The 13,176-nt window shown below is 64.4% G+C and overlaps 1 protein-coding gene across 1 annotated transcript in view; it reads left to right on the plus strand.

The window, feature by feature from the left end:
• TMEM132D (transmembrane protein 132D) overlaps positions 1-13,176 on the plus strand; it is a gene marked incomplete at both ends in the record, with an annotated part of 206,851 nt that overhangs the window by 135,757 nt on the left and 57,918 nt on the right. The window contains one exon of the mRNA XM_084253162.1: positions 7,373-7,556. Within this exon, the coding sequence (XP_084109288.1) occupies positions 7,373-7,556 (184 nt within the window). The remainder of the gene's footprint in view (positions 1-7,372; positions 7,557-13,176) is intronic.

Raw genomic sequence — 13,176 nt, forward strand, 5'->3', positions numbered from 1 at the left:
GGCGTGCTCCTCAGTGACTTGATTACAAACAGCAGCCCCGGGCGGTACAGGGGCGGGACCAGCGCTCCTCCGCTTTGTGCAGTGAGCGAGGCTGGGAGCGGGGCCAGCGCCCGGCTCGATGGACCCGCGTTCCCCTCCGTGCGCAGGGCGGCCACCCACTCCCGTGCTGCGAGGGGCTCTGAAGACTGGCCCACGTGGGCCACACGGTCAGCCCCAGCTGGGAGGCGCCGGGTCCCCGGGTCGGCCAAGGTCCTGCAGCCACAGGTAGCACAGGCAGAGGGGCGGAGGCTGTCAGTCACGGGAGAGGGGTCCAGGGACACTCGTGGGGGCCGCGGCGTCCTTGGTCTCACGCCAAGGCAGCAGCCACGTGACCTTTGCAGAGAGACACGGACGTGTGCGTGGCCCCAGCGGGAGTGCGTGTTTTACTCCGGGACTCGCAAGCTCACGTGCAGACTGCACTGGGGCCTGGCACCCGGGTCGTCCTCGGCTGCAAGGCCGCCTCTGTGAGCCCCCCGCCCATTGGGCCCCCGTCCCGGCTGGCTGTCCTCCCTGCAGCAGCTGCAGCATCCCGCCCTCCTGCAGGGCATGCACTGCCTCATGGTCTTCTTGGGGTGACCCTTGTGCACCACTCCAGTTTGCCATCACCCCACCCTCTCCAGAAAGCCTCGCCGCAGCGCCTTCTCTGGACAGCCAGCTATGTGCAGTCTCTCGTGACACAACAGGGTCATTAGCTCCCGCAGAGGCCCCCCACCCGGCCTCACCCCGGCACCCCCATCCCAGCATGCTGAGCCCATCCGGCTGCAGCCACTCCAAGGCCGTCACCTGGGTGCCCTCCCTCACGCGGCATTCATCAAAAGGCTGTGCAGAGAGTTTCTGATGATGCTCAGGGAATTTGTTTTATGAATTATTGTTTTCATGTGAGTTATTAAAAACAGTGAGCCCGTCGAGCCCCGAGTGGCTGCAGTTAAGAGACGTCACTGTCCAGGGCGCTCTGGCCACACTGGGAGGCCAGGCTGGGCGTGCAGATGTGCGGTCCAGTTCCCGGCCAGTGTGGCCAAGCTGCCCAGTGCAGAGGGCAGCCCACAGCCCGCTGTCAGCTCGCCTCAGGCCTCAGCTCTGCCTCCAGTGGAGAGCGGCCTGGCCCCAGGTCCTCCCTTCCCAAAGAGCACACCCCAAGTCCTGCCCACTCGGGCCCCCGGACAGCCAGGGCCGTGCTCACTGGGGTCCCCGCCAGACTGGTGGGGGCTGTTTTGAGCTTGTGTCATGGTTTGCCTCTCCTGCCCACACTGCCTCTTCCCTCCTCTTCTCGCACGGGATGATCCACGATGCACATCGTGCATCCAAAATCCTGCCACAGCGTCTGCTTCCAAGGATCCCTGCTGGGACAGAAGCTAAATCATCCCCCAGTTTGTTCTTGCTCTGGGTGAGAGCAGACACGTCTCCTGTGACAAGTCCCCTCTTGCGCAACCATCCGCTGCCTCTGCTGCCCACGCGAGGGGGGCTTCACCGCGAACCCATTTCCACCGAGACCTCACCCCCTGCAGGGAGGCTCCCTGAGGGCCGAGCTTCGTGGCCGGGGCTGTGTCTTCAGCACCTCGGACAGCACCACAAGGCCTGCGCGGCCGGCCGCTGGCTGTCCCTGGCTTCTGCTTTCATTCTTGGGCTTGGCCCCGCCGTGCCGCGAGGGAAAAGACAAGGTCCACTGCTGCACGAGGACAGATCAAAGCACTGACCGCGAGAGTCGTAGCTGACAGCACCGGGCCCCGCAGACCCTAAACAAAGCTTTTTCCAGACCTCGTGCCCAGTGGCCGCTGCAGACTACACCAGCTGCCTCCCGGAGCCCGCGGCGTGTGCAGGCTGGTGCTAAGCTCTGGCGTGAGAGGATGATGCCACTCCATCCTCCTGGTCCTGGGGCCACCGTGCGGTCGTGTAGGTCGTGCACGGCACAGCTCAGCATCCTGTTGACTCGGGAACGATACCCCCAAAGTGGCTAGTGAGCCGTCCACACCCCACACTCAGAAGACTGACCCCACCCAGGAGAGAGTTGTGATCACTGACCATTTTACAGTTGAGAAAACGAGGCTGAAGGAGAGAGCGGGCCAGACAGCACGGCAGCGCACGGCCGGACACGCTCCCGGGCGCGGTGTCTGCAGAGGCCATGGTCCGAGCAGGTTCCGCTGCCCGCGCTGTTCATCTAATCTGGAGTGTGGTGACTGACGCCTCCCCCTGCGAAGCCGCTTGGTGAGAGGCACGGACCGCTGGGGCTCAGAGGTGGATGTTTGAAAGCTGAGATAAGTGCCGCGGCTTGTCCCTCCTCGCGGGGAGCTGATCACTATCGCGTCTGCTGGAACAAGAGCGCCAGCTTCCCGGTGACATTCTTCCCGCAGCTCTGCAAGGCCGTAAATCACCTGTCATGCCCCAAACCAAACCAGCAACTCAAAAGTTTATCTTTAATTATATTTAAATCACCAGGTTTAACTGAATGTATTGACATTTATACCAAGAAATTAATTGACATTCTATTAACCTCAACCAGCAAATTAATTCTTCCACCCCAGACCCGGGGCGCCCGGAGGCTGGAGCTCGGTGGTTTTTCCATCACGGGACGTACAGAGCTTTTTCTCGTGTGAGTTTAACGGTGAAACCTGAGGAGACAGAATCTCCGCGTTCATATGCGCCATCAGCTAGATTCACACTGGAATTATTTTTTATCACAACAGAATAAAACACCTGAGCTGCTCGGTGCTTTCATTCATCATATCGGCTGGGAGCGGAGAGGCCGTGAGAGGCGGGCCGGCGGCCTCGCCCATTAATAATCCTGTTTGTGTCTTGAAATGAATGTGGGGCCCATCCTACTCCAGCGGCTCAGACCCACCCGCAAGGAGCTCGGGCTCGAGAGAGTCAGCCGGGCCCTGCTTGCTGTTTGTTCCCAGGCTGAGGAGAAGGCGTTCAGGGTCCCGCGTGCAGGTTGGCGGCCGGGGCGGTGTCTGGGGCGCGACCCACTTGCCGACGAGACGGCCGCTGGCCGCGCCACGGAGCTGCGGCGCTTCCCCAAGTGGCCCCGAGCCCGGGGCTCGCCCTCGGACTGTCTTCCCTCGACCTGCGCTGACGTCTGCAGCGCGGAAGGCTTGGTGAGCGTGCGCTCTCGGTGTGCTCAGAGAAGAAACTGAAAATGGAGGGAGTGGAAGGATTCAGTTGCCGGATGTGGCAGAGGAAATATTTTTATTTTTTTTAAAGATTCATCTCATTTATTTATTTTTTTTTATAGAGGCATGTTTATTTATTTCTTTATTTTATTTGTTTGTTTGTTTTTGTTTTTATACACGCACTGGGTACAGTCAGAAGCGCGGGAGGGTGAGAGAATTCACCAGAGCCAGAGCGGGGAGCAGAGCAGGCAGAGGGACCGAAGGACACTGCTGAGGGGAGCAGCGGGCGGCAGGAGAGGTCTGCGCGCCATGTGGGACCCTCCTCCGGTGGCCGGGGAGCAGCTGGGGATCGAACCGGCATCGCAGAGGCTGCGGGCAGCTTCGCAACCCAGCGCTCAACCGCTGCGCCACCGGGGAGGCCCTGATTCATCTCATTTATACAGACGAGCTGGGGTACAGGCCAGAGGTGCGGGGGGTGAGAGGACTCCCCAGAGACAGAGTGGGGAGCCGAACGGGCGCATCCGCTGGAACCCACTGCTGAGGGGAGCTGTGGGGAGACAGGAGGGGTCTGCCGCGCCCTGTGGGTAGCTCCCTGGCCGGGCATAGCTTGATCGTACTGAGACTATAACCCCTGTGCCCCCAGGGAGACCCCAAATAGGTATTTTTCATTCAAACCCCCCTGCACCCCATCAAGGGGGGTTGCTGTGCCTGCCGCGGCGTCAGCTCAAGGCAGAAGGGGAGCCACCTGCCTGCAGCGCTGGGCTGCCCAGACCAGCCGCACTCTCGGTCCCGGGGAGGAGAGGCCAAGCCCCACGCTGGCTGGGCATGGCTGGCTCCTGCCCCCCCTTGCCAGCTCCACGTCCCCCTGGCGGCGTGCGCTGTGCCGAGTCACATCCGGAGCAGGAGGGCTTGGGGCGCCCGGCCCCTGTGTTTGCAGACGGGCCACGTCGCCGCAGAGGTGGAGCCGCAGGTAGAGAACCCCGAGGACAACAGAAAGATAAAGATCAAATCCGCCTCCGCCTCCGGGTGAATGTGTTTAAGAAAATGTCACCAGGTGGGGACGGAAGACTGAGCTTTATCCGCTTCCTTAGCCCGCGGAGAGGCCCCAGCTCGCGTGGGGGGACGTTCCGTTGAGGGGAGGCGGCTCAGGGCCCTTGCTGGCGCCTCGCTGCTGGCTGTGTGCCCCGCCGCCCGCCCAGCGCCGCCCGCTCCCTCCGAAATGCCGGCCGCCCTCTGCGTCTGGGGCCGGCCTCTGGGCAAGACCACCTGCGGGAGGCAGCGGCTGAAATGTCCCCGCGCGAGCGCGTCTGCGGGAAGCTGGATGAGGAGCTTGCCTTTTAGAAGCGACGCCCAGACTCCCGCTTGCTTCATCTTAGATAAGCGGGCGGCGTCTCCACCAGGGCCTGCTCTCGGGGGACCCGCGGCCGGGCAGCGAGGGGCGGTCCTTCGGGCGGCGGGACCCTCCGTAGTGAGGATGGGCCTCGGCCTCCCGGGTCCTCAGTCTCACCTCGGGCGTCCGGTACCGCGGCGTAGGCTTGGAGGGGCCTCCCGGTCATCACCCACCTTGGCTTCTCCTTTTCCAGCCCGAACTCGCTCCCTCTGCCGGGTCCTTGCTCGTCGGGCATGTTGTGTGTGAATCGAGTAATTCACGTAACCGCTCCAAGGCGCCAGTCGTGGATTTTATTAAATCCTGAAAGGCGCGGACGTGCCCCTTTGCCGCAGACGTGGGCGGCGTCCGGGCATCACCGTGATGCGCGGGGGCAGGAGTCTACAGTGGCATCTGGGGTGCGACTGCTAAGGGGGGCTGTGGGGTGGGCCCAACCATGCCCAGGCACGCCAGGCGGCCCTGCTTCGGATCGGGAAGCCCTGTATCCTCTCCAGCATCTTCTCAGCTCCCCTCTCGCCTGCTTGCTGTGGGGAGCCTGGTTTCTCGGCGTCAGGGGCTTCGTGGTTGTCAGGGCAGAGGCCACGTCCACCGAGGGTCCGCGTTCCCGCAGAGCTGCACGTGGGCGGGGGGCCCGGGAGAAGCGGGAGCCGGCGCGGGAGCGAGTGAGACGGGAGCACTCGGGAGCAGAGGGCGGAGGACGGCCGTGCGGACAGTGAAGGCAGGTGGGGAGGTGCAGGTGGGACCCTCAACCCCCGCCTGCGCCCCTGGCAGCGTGCTGGGGGGGTCTTGTGGCCCCTGTGCCACCGTCCTCAGTGAACATCCCACCGTAATCAAGCCCCCGGGGAAGCCCTGACCGTGGAAGCAGGAGCCCAGTCCCTGGCCCCAGGCCTGCGTACCCGCACCCCCACCTCCCAGCACCCGAACAAGCCCCAGAAACCCCATTCGCACGAGCGAGGGCAGGACGAAGCCCTGGGGCGAGGACGGGCCGGCGGGGGCTGCGGCAGGCCTGGCTCCGGATCAGCCTGGCTCCCAGACCGCGGGGTGGCGAGAGGCAGAAACAGAGGACGTGAGAAGACAAATTTACGGTGACAAAAATCTCATTACGAGGTACATGCATTATAGGGATGGCGCGTATTTTATTTCCTAATGAAAGGTTTTTATTCTGAAAATGCTAATGAAGACGCCGGGAGAGGCGTGGGGCGCGGGAGTCCTCGGCTGCGGTCCTGCCCGAGCGGAAGCGCCTCGTCTGGGCAATATCCTGCTTCCATCTGGGATGGGACATCGGGCAGGGCGGGGGCGGACCGCGGCCCTTCCCCTCGGAGCCCCGAGCGTGCCTGTCCCCACGCAGGCTCCCGGTATGGCTGCCGCCGCCGCGCAGGCCTGGGCCGAGCCAGCCGCGCTCGGTGCCGGGGGTCCCCGCCTCCCCCCCCACCCCGTCGTCAGCAGGGCCTCCCCTAGCGCTCGCCCGCGGCCTTTGACGTCTTCCTTCCATTCGGACGCCTTCGATTTCCCCAGAAGCAGACCTGAGACAAGAGGGGTGAGCAGGAGGTTCCCGGGGTGCCCGGGACAAGCTGACCAGACCAGGGAGCACGGCGCGGGCGGGAGGCGCCGAGCTACGTCCATGGGGTGCGGCGAGGAGACCTGCAGACTCAGCCTGGGGCCGCGGGTGGCTCTGGAGCGTGGGCAGCGCCCCTGCCTTTGGCCACTGGGAACAGGGTGCTGGGCTTCACCCCCAGACACTGCGGGGGCCGCCGAGGGCTGTGGCTTCCTGGCACCTTCAGCTCTGCATGTGGGTGGGGTCCCCGGAGAAGCGGGGGACAGAGGGGGAGCTGGTGAGACAGGAGCACTCAGAGCAGAGGGCAGAGGGTGAGTGTGCAGACGTGGCGAAGGCAGATGGGCAGGCGCGGGCAGGACCCCCCAACCCCCTGCTCGCTGCCCGGGCCCTCGGGAGCCTCCAGCCGCGTCCTCAGGGCGGGCCGCTGCGGCGCTGCTCTCCCGCCGCCTGGCTCTGCTTTCGTTTCCAGATATTTTGCCGTGGCTCCTGCAGGGAACCATCTGGAAGACCCAGGCAGGCGTGGAAGCCCACCTGCCCCCCCGCCCCTGGGTGCCCGACCCTGCGCACACGCGCCGGAAGGCAGGCGCCCCGCGGGGCCGCGCAGTGCGGGCTGGTCGCTGGCCTGATTTTAAGTCCCACGTAGTGTGTGGGTTTCCTCATCCAAAAAAGTGGGTGCGGCTCTCTGTGGGGCTGGCTCAGCCGCAGCCCCCTGCTCCCCTCCTTCCCCGGACCCCAGCTCCGCCTCCTGCCCCAGTTCAGGGGGCGTGGGGCTGGGGGATGGCAGACCACCCTAAAGGTCGGGGCTTCCCGAGCGTCTTGTCAGCGCCAGCTCCACGGCACAGGCCCTGCGGGCGTCCAGTCCCAGGGCACAGCCTGCCGGGGCTTCCTGGGGGCAAGCGGCGGCCCCTGTGCCCCCGTCAGCCCCAGAGGCCGCGCTCTGGCCCGCGGGCTGGAAGCAAAGGGCGCTGTGGGCACAGGGGCAGGGGCGGGAAGGCAGCCCCAAAGCAGCGCGCGGCTCGCGGGAGGCGCTGAAGGGTCACGGTTGCCTCCGTCTGGGAGAGACGCCCAGAGTCCTGAGGTGACTCCTTTCCCTCCTGCGCGCCGGCCCGTGTGGCCAGGGTGGTCAGCGGCCTGCAGGGCCCGGCCACTTCCTCCTCAGTGCCTGCCCTGGGTCTCGGGGGTCCGGACGAGGTCTCCGGGGGCTCTGGGTGATGTTTCCGGGGGTGGCGGGCACAGGGCCCCGTGGCACCCCCGCCCTCAACGCTGTTCCCCTCTCCTCCGCAGGGCGGACGGCGTGGCCGACGAGGTCCTGCAGGTGGACGTGGCCGTGGAGGAGCCTGCCGACCCGCCGGCCACCCAGCTCGTCACGTGGCAGGTGGAGTACCCGGGTGACGTCACCTCCGACCTGGGCGTGTCCCGGATCTACGTGCGGCAGAAGGGGCTGCTCGGCGTCGTCCCGCTGGCCATGGTGAGACGCCCCGTGCGGTCAGGATGTGGGGGCCATGCCAGGGCGCCCAGAGCCAGGGCGGAGGCCACGAGCCCGAGGGGGTCTTCTCAGTGACGCTGCAGGGTCTGGTCTGGAGAGCAGCCACGCTGTGGGCTGTGTGGTCGCAGTGGGTGGACGCAGGAGACTTCGTGGCCTGTCTGTCACCGGGGGCTGTTCTGAGGCCCAGCTGAGCCATGGGGCTGCATTGGGGGACACCTGCCGGGCTGGACACCCGCCAGCAGGAGCCACCGAGGGCGTCTGGGACCTGCCCTGGATGGAGGCCCCAGGCTGCCGTCCACGCGCTGCCAGGGCGGTGACCTCCCGACTCGCGGCCTGGGCCCCATCCGACTGTTTTAAAGCGTGACTCTGACACCATGAGAGCACACAGGGGTGCGGGCGGGGGACCAGAAGGACCGCTCAGGGGCTCCCCTGATGCTGCAGGGGGGAGGGTGGGTGAAGGGCCCCCCTGAAGACACCCGAGGCCCGCGGATGTGTCCCAAGCGCAGCCCTCGGCTGCCCGTGGACAAGACAGGGCTCACCCAGGCGGAGTGACCGAACACGAGCATCTGGCTCCGTGGTGTCGCCGTCCGACAGCACCTCCCCGTGGGCCTGCCCCCGGCCCCCCGGCATGGCAGCTGGACGCTGAGCTCTGTGGCCATGGCCGGTGTCACTGAGAACGGAATTCTGCGACCTCCGGGATGTGATTGAAGGAGGCCTGGGTGCGAGGGGCTGTGGCTCAGACGCAGCTGTGAGGCCTTGGCTTGGAAACTGAGGGTGCTCCTGCTGCGCCCTGGGTCCACCTGCCCTGGCGCTCCCTGGCCCTGGGGGCCTTTCCGTGAGGATTGCCTCAAACGGGTGGCCTGTCCACTAGCTTCTGGCTGGGGTCTGTCGTGGGGAGGCGCTGGGAGAACCAGCCAGAGGGTGGAGAGGAAGGTGGCCCAGGCTGGCGCTGGCTGGCTGCTCTCTCAAGAGCGCCTCCTGCCGGCAGTCGCGTCAGGGCGGCGTCCCTCTGCTCTGCGCCGCCTGCACATCCCGCCTCCCCCCGGGTGACCGCAGGTGACCGCATCGCTGGCCTTGAGGGCAGTTCCTGGTGTGCGCTGAGAGGTGCTACTTTATTATAGGCCACGTGCTTCTGCTTGCCTCGTCGGGACGGCCCGCTGCCTGGCCGAGCGGGTGGCGTGGTCCTTAGCGCAGGGAGGCCAGAGCGCCTTCGCTGGCCGCGTGACCCTTGTTGCACAGGAGGGGCGTCGGCTCCAGCAGGGTGGGAACGGCAGCACCGGGAATGGTTCCTGCTAAGACACAGATAGTGAATATTTTCAGTCTGGGAAGCCACGTGGTCTCGGCGGCGCTCAGCCCTGCCGGGTCCCGCAAGCCGGCGCCCCGCAGACAGGCCGCCGAGCTCGGACCAGCGCCGCGCCGGGAGGCGGGTGCCGTTGAACGTGCACGTGCCACCAAGGAGTGAGCTGCTTCTCATTTTTTCCCAACCACCTAAAAACACAAAAGCCATTCTTAGCGGAAACTGTACAAGGGCTCAGCCTGCTGGCTTGAGCCGTAGATCCTGGTCTCGTGGTCACCCTCGTCCTTGCCTCGGTTTCCCCTTCCGGAGGTGGGGGCCAGCTGTCTTACACGGTCTAATCACGAGAGCACGTTTGCTTCCTGGAAACAACAACACTACGGCCCGGCAGCAGCAGGAGAAACGTCTGTTTTCCTGGGAACAGAATGCGTGGCCGCTCCCCCTCGGAGGGGACATCCCCGCCTGGGGCCAAGGGCGCGGCCGTCCGCGCCTCCTTCCTCGGTCCCGCGCTGGTGTGCCGTGAGCCGCTCTGCAGGCCTGAGGGATGCACATAAAGAATCTGCATCTTGGGTCATTGCATCTGGGGTCACCTCTGCCCGTGGTATCAGCCGCGCAGGACTTGCCTGTTTTTCCTGCCCCCTGTAGAGCAGAGACCCTCCTCCTCCGGGGCCTGGGGCTGGCGCCGTCGGCTTGCCTGGTTGTCAGGGCTTTGGCCGTGGACTGGACCCTGACACTGCGGTGGGGCCCTCTGGGTCTTGTCTATCCAGTGACCGGGTGTCAGTGAGAAGCCGCAGGGCCCCCCAGGCCTGCCGTCATGTACGTCAGAGCTGGGGAGCCGAGGGCAGCTCCAGGAAGGGCAGCCTGGGGGCCTGTCCCCCTCTGCTGAGCTGCCTGCTGTTCTGTCCAGGCGCCCCGCCGTGCTGGGGACCCGGGGTGCCATCCACACGCTCAACCACAGGCTGCCGCTGGGGATGGGTGTTTGAATAAAGCGGGGTTTCTGGTAGGAGGGGCGCAGGGGCGGAGGCGGTGGCTGTGGAGACAGCCTGGAGAGCCCCAGCAGAGAGAGGACAGATGTGACTGCAGGGGCGGGGGGCGGGTGGAGGCGAGCGCCTCTCCCTTCAGTTACACGGCCTCTGAGACGTCTTCTAGACGAACAGTGCCGGAAAAACAAAATAGAGACGTGAGGAGGAAGGTGCCTGCGCCCCTCGTGCGATACCTGTGCGGGCAGGCGGCTGCCCGCTGGCCGTGTGCGGCCCTCTGGGTCCAGGCAAGCGACGTCCTGGCCCAGCTGCAGCCCATCGTGCTGCTCGGGTGGGAGCTGGAGCTTCAGCCAAGGTCTGAAGCTTCCAGATGGATTTGCCTGTGAGCTGTGACCATCCCGTCAGGTGGGGTTTTAACGGACACGTCACAGAATGACTTGACGGGGCAAACTTCCGCGCCCCCCGCCAGAACCCAGCGAGCCTTCCTGGGCCACCTGGGGTGAGGGCGGCACCTCCCGTCTGTTTCTCTGGCTTGGTCCTCGGCTCACGCACATCCACTTTTCTGCTAACGGTGCGATCGTGAGTATCAGAGATACCACGGCTGGGTCAGAAAGACGGGGGAGTAGTTGCTAAGATGTTTCCACTGCAAGAGCACGAGCAGCACTGGGAGGACCCGGGGAGGCCGTGTGCCCCGCGCGGAGAGGCAGCTCTGTCGTAAGCGCCCCGCGGCAGGGTTCCTCCGCCGCCACCCAAGGGAGCAGCAGCCATGAGGGACGCTCGCCAGCGCAGCCACGGGCAGGGGCGCTCTCGCTGTGGCTGCCGTGCGCAGGTGGGTTAAGGCGGGGACGGAGGCTGTCAGCCCTGTGAGTGCGCGCTCACGCGTGAGTGTGATGAGGCAGCTCACGGGCAAGCAGAGGAACGGTTAAGGTCGGGCCACCAAGTGCGCACCAGGGACCTGGGCCTTCCGCCCACGCGGCTCGCATCCCGTGGTGGGACTGTGACCAGCCAGCTGATCCCTTCCCGCCCTTGAGAGGCCAGAGCCGCGTGCCTCTTACCGCGTGGACAGATTCCTCTGGCAAGGAAGAGATGAAATCACTTCTGAGCCGTGAGGCGGGTGGCAAGTTTAACTTCCTAGTATATGCGTCCAGGTCTGATGATCGGGCCTGGAACTCATGTCTTTCTAGAAAAATCTGCCCTTCATTTAAAGAAATTCCCTTTGTGGTGATGAAGTTGGGGGATAATGAGAAACATACAATCCAATGACCGAGAAAGGGCTCAGCCCTGTAGAATATACGGTGCGTGGACAGACTCTGTGCTCCGGGGGGGGGGGGGATGGAGGATGGATGGATGGATGGATGGATGGATGGAGAATGGATGGAGGATGGATGGATGGATGGAGGATGGATGGATGGAGGATGGATGGATGGATGGATGGATGGATAATGGATGGATGGATGGATGGATGGATGGATGGATGGATGGAGGATGGATGGAGGATGGATGGATGGATGGAGGATGGATGGATGGAGGATGGATGGATGGATGGATGGATGGATGGATGGATGGATGGATAATGGATGGATGGATGGATGGATGGATGGATGGAGGATGGATGGATGGATGGATGGATGGATGGAGGATGGATGGAGGATGGATGGATGGATGGAGGATGGATGGATGGAGGATGGATGGATGGATGGATGGATGGATGGATAATGGATGGATGGATGGATGGATGGATGGATGGATGGATGGATGGAGGATGGATGGAGGATGGATGGAGGGTGGATGGAGGGTGGAAGGAGGGTGGATGGAGGATGATGGAGGATGGATGGACGGATGGAGGATGGAGGATGGATGGACGGTGGAGGATGGAGGATGGATGGACGGTGGAGGATGGAGGATGGATGGATGGATGGAGGATGGATGGATGGAGCATGGATGGAGGATGGATGGATGGAGGATGGATGGATGGATGGAGGATGGATGGACAGATGGAGGAAGGAGGATGGATGGAGGATGGATGGAGGGTGGAGGGTGGAGGGTGGCTGGTGGTGGGTGGATGATAGACAGATGCTGCACAGGTGGGGCGAGCGGAGGGAGAGCGCGGTGCCCGCTGTCTGGTGGAGGAGCCTCTCCCACTCTGCTGCCCACGCAGCTCCTCGGCTGGCTCTGCTCCGCTTTCCCCAGGACCCCTTGACTCCCCGCGGCCTCCACTGCCCTTCAGTGAGGCTGAGGCCCCCGGTGCTGCTGTTCCCACACGAGCTGCTCGAGCTCCTCCCGCGGCTGTGCGGCCTCGCCCTCCCGACCGTGCGGGCTGCTCAGGGAATGCCGGCCCCGGCTCAGACCAGCACCCCGCATGCGGCCCGGCCCCCCTCTGGCCGCGCAGGCTGGGGTCACGACGCACGGGTGTGGGTGGAATCACGGCCGATGTGGACTCGTGAAACAGCACCACATCCCGACTGCCCGCTCCACCTGCGGAGGCTGCGCCGCCAGGTCCGTCCGCGCGAGGCAGGGCCTGGGCCAGCGAGTGTTACAGGGACGGACCCGGGGGCGCGAAGGCTGGTCCTGGAGCAGAAGCCATCTAGGTAATTTGGCGCTTCAGTAGTGATAAAGCAATTACGGGCCGGTCATTAGGTGGCAATTTGAAGTTTCTTCCCTCCGCATTGAACAACAAAAAAGTCGCCGACAGCCATAAAAGAAACATCAAAAATCAGCTCGACTTTCGAAAAGAGCCAGAGGGACGTGCAATGCTGAGTGCCAGGGGCGCCTGTCGTCCAGGACGCGGACCGTGAGCGTCTCCATGGCAACCGCGTCCTTCACGTGCCCCTGACACCGCGCAGAGAGAGATGGAGCCGCAGACTGAAGCCAGGAGGGCACCTGCGGGCAAAGCTGGCCCCGCCGCTGAGGACGCGCGCCCTCAAGGGCTCCAGACGGGGGGACGCAAACTCCCGTTGCCTGCTGCCTTGCAGCGTCTCCCCTGGACTGGTCAGCCGCCCGCTGGCCACCCGCAGGCCGCTGCCACCCCTCCAGCAGGCAGAGCCGCGCCTGCGAGCCGGCCTCCGGCAGGCAGGCCTCCCCCGCAGCTGGGCCCTGGGAAGGGGGTTGAGTCACGGCCGCCGCCGCTTCTCCCAGACTCGTTACTAAAACCATCCACCCGCTAAGCGGTCCGTGTGGTAATTGTGTTTTATTATTCATTTGAGAATTAACTAAGAGGAGTTGTGTCTTTCTGAAGGATGGTTTCATTCCACATTGTGTTCAGTGGATGGTTCCAAACTAGGAAATGGGTCACTGAGTACTTGAAGGTAAGCGAGTCGTGTTTGTATGT

This window comes from Talpa europaea (assembly GCF_964194135.1).
Source record: "Talpa europaea genome assembly, chromosome: 14".
Lineage (NCBI taxonomy): Eukaryota > Metazoa > Chordata > Mammalia > Eulipotyphla > Talpidae > Talpa > Talpa europaea.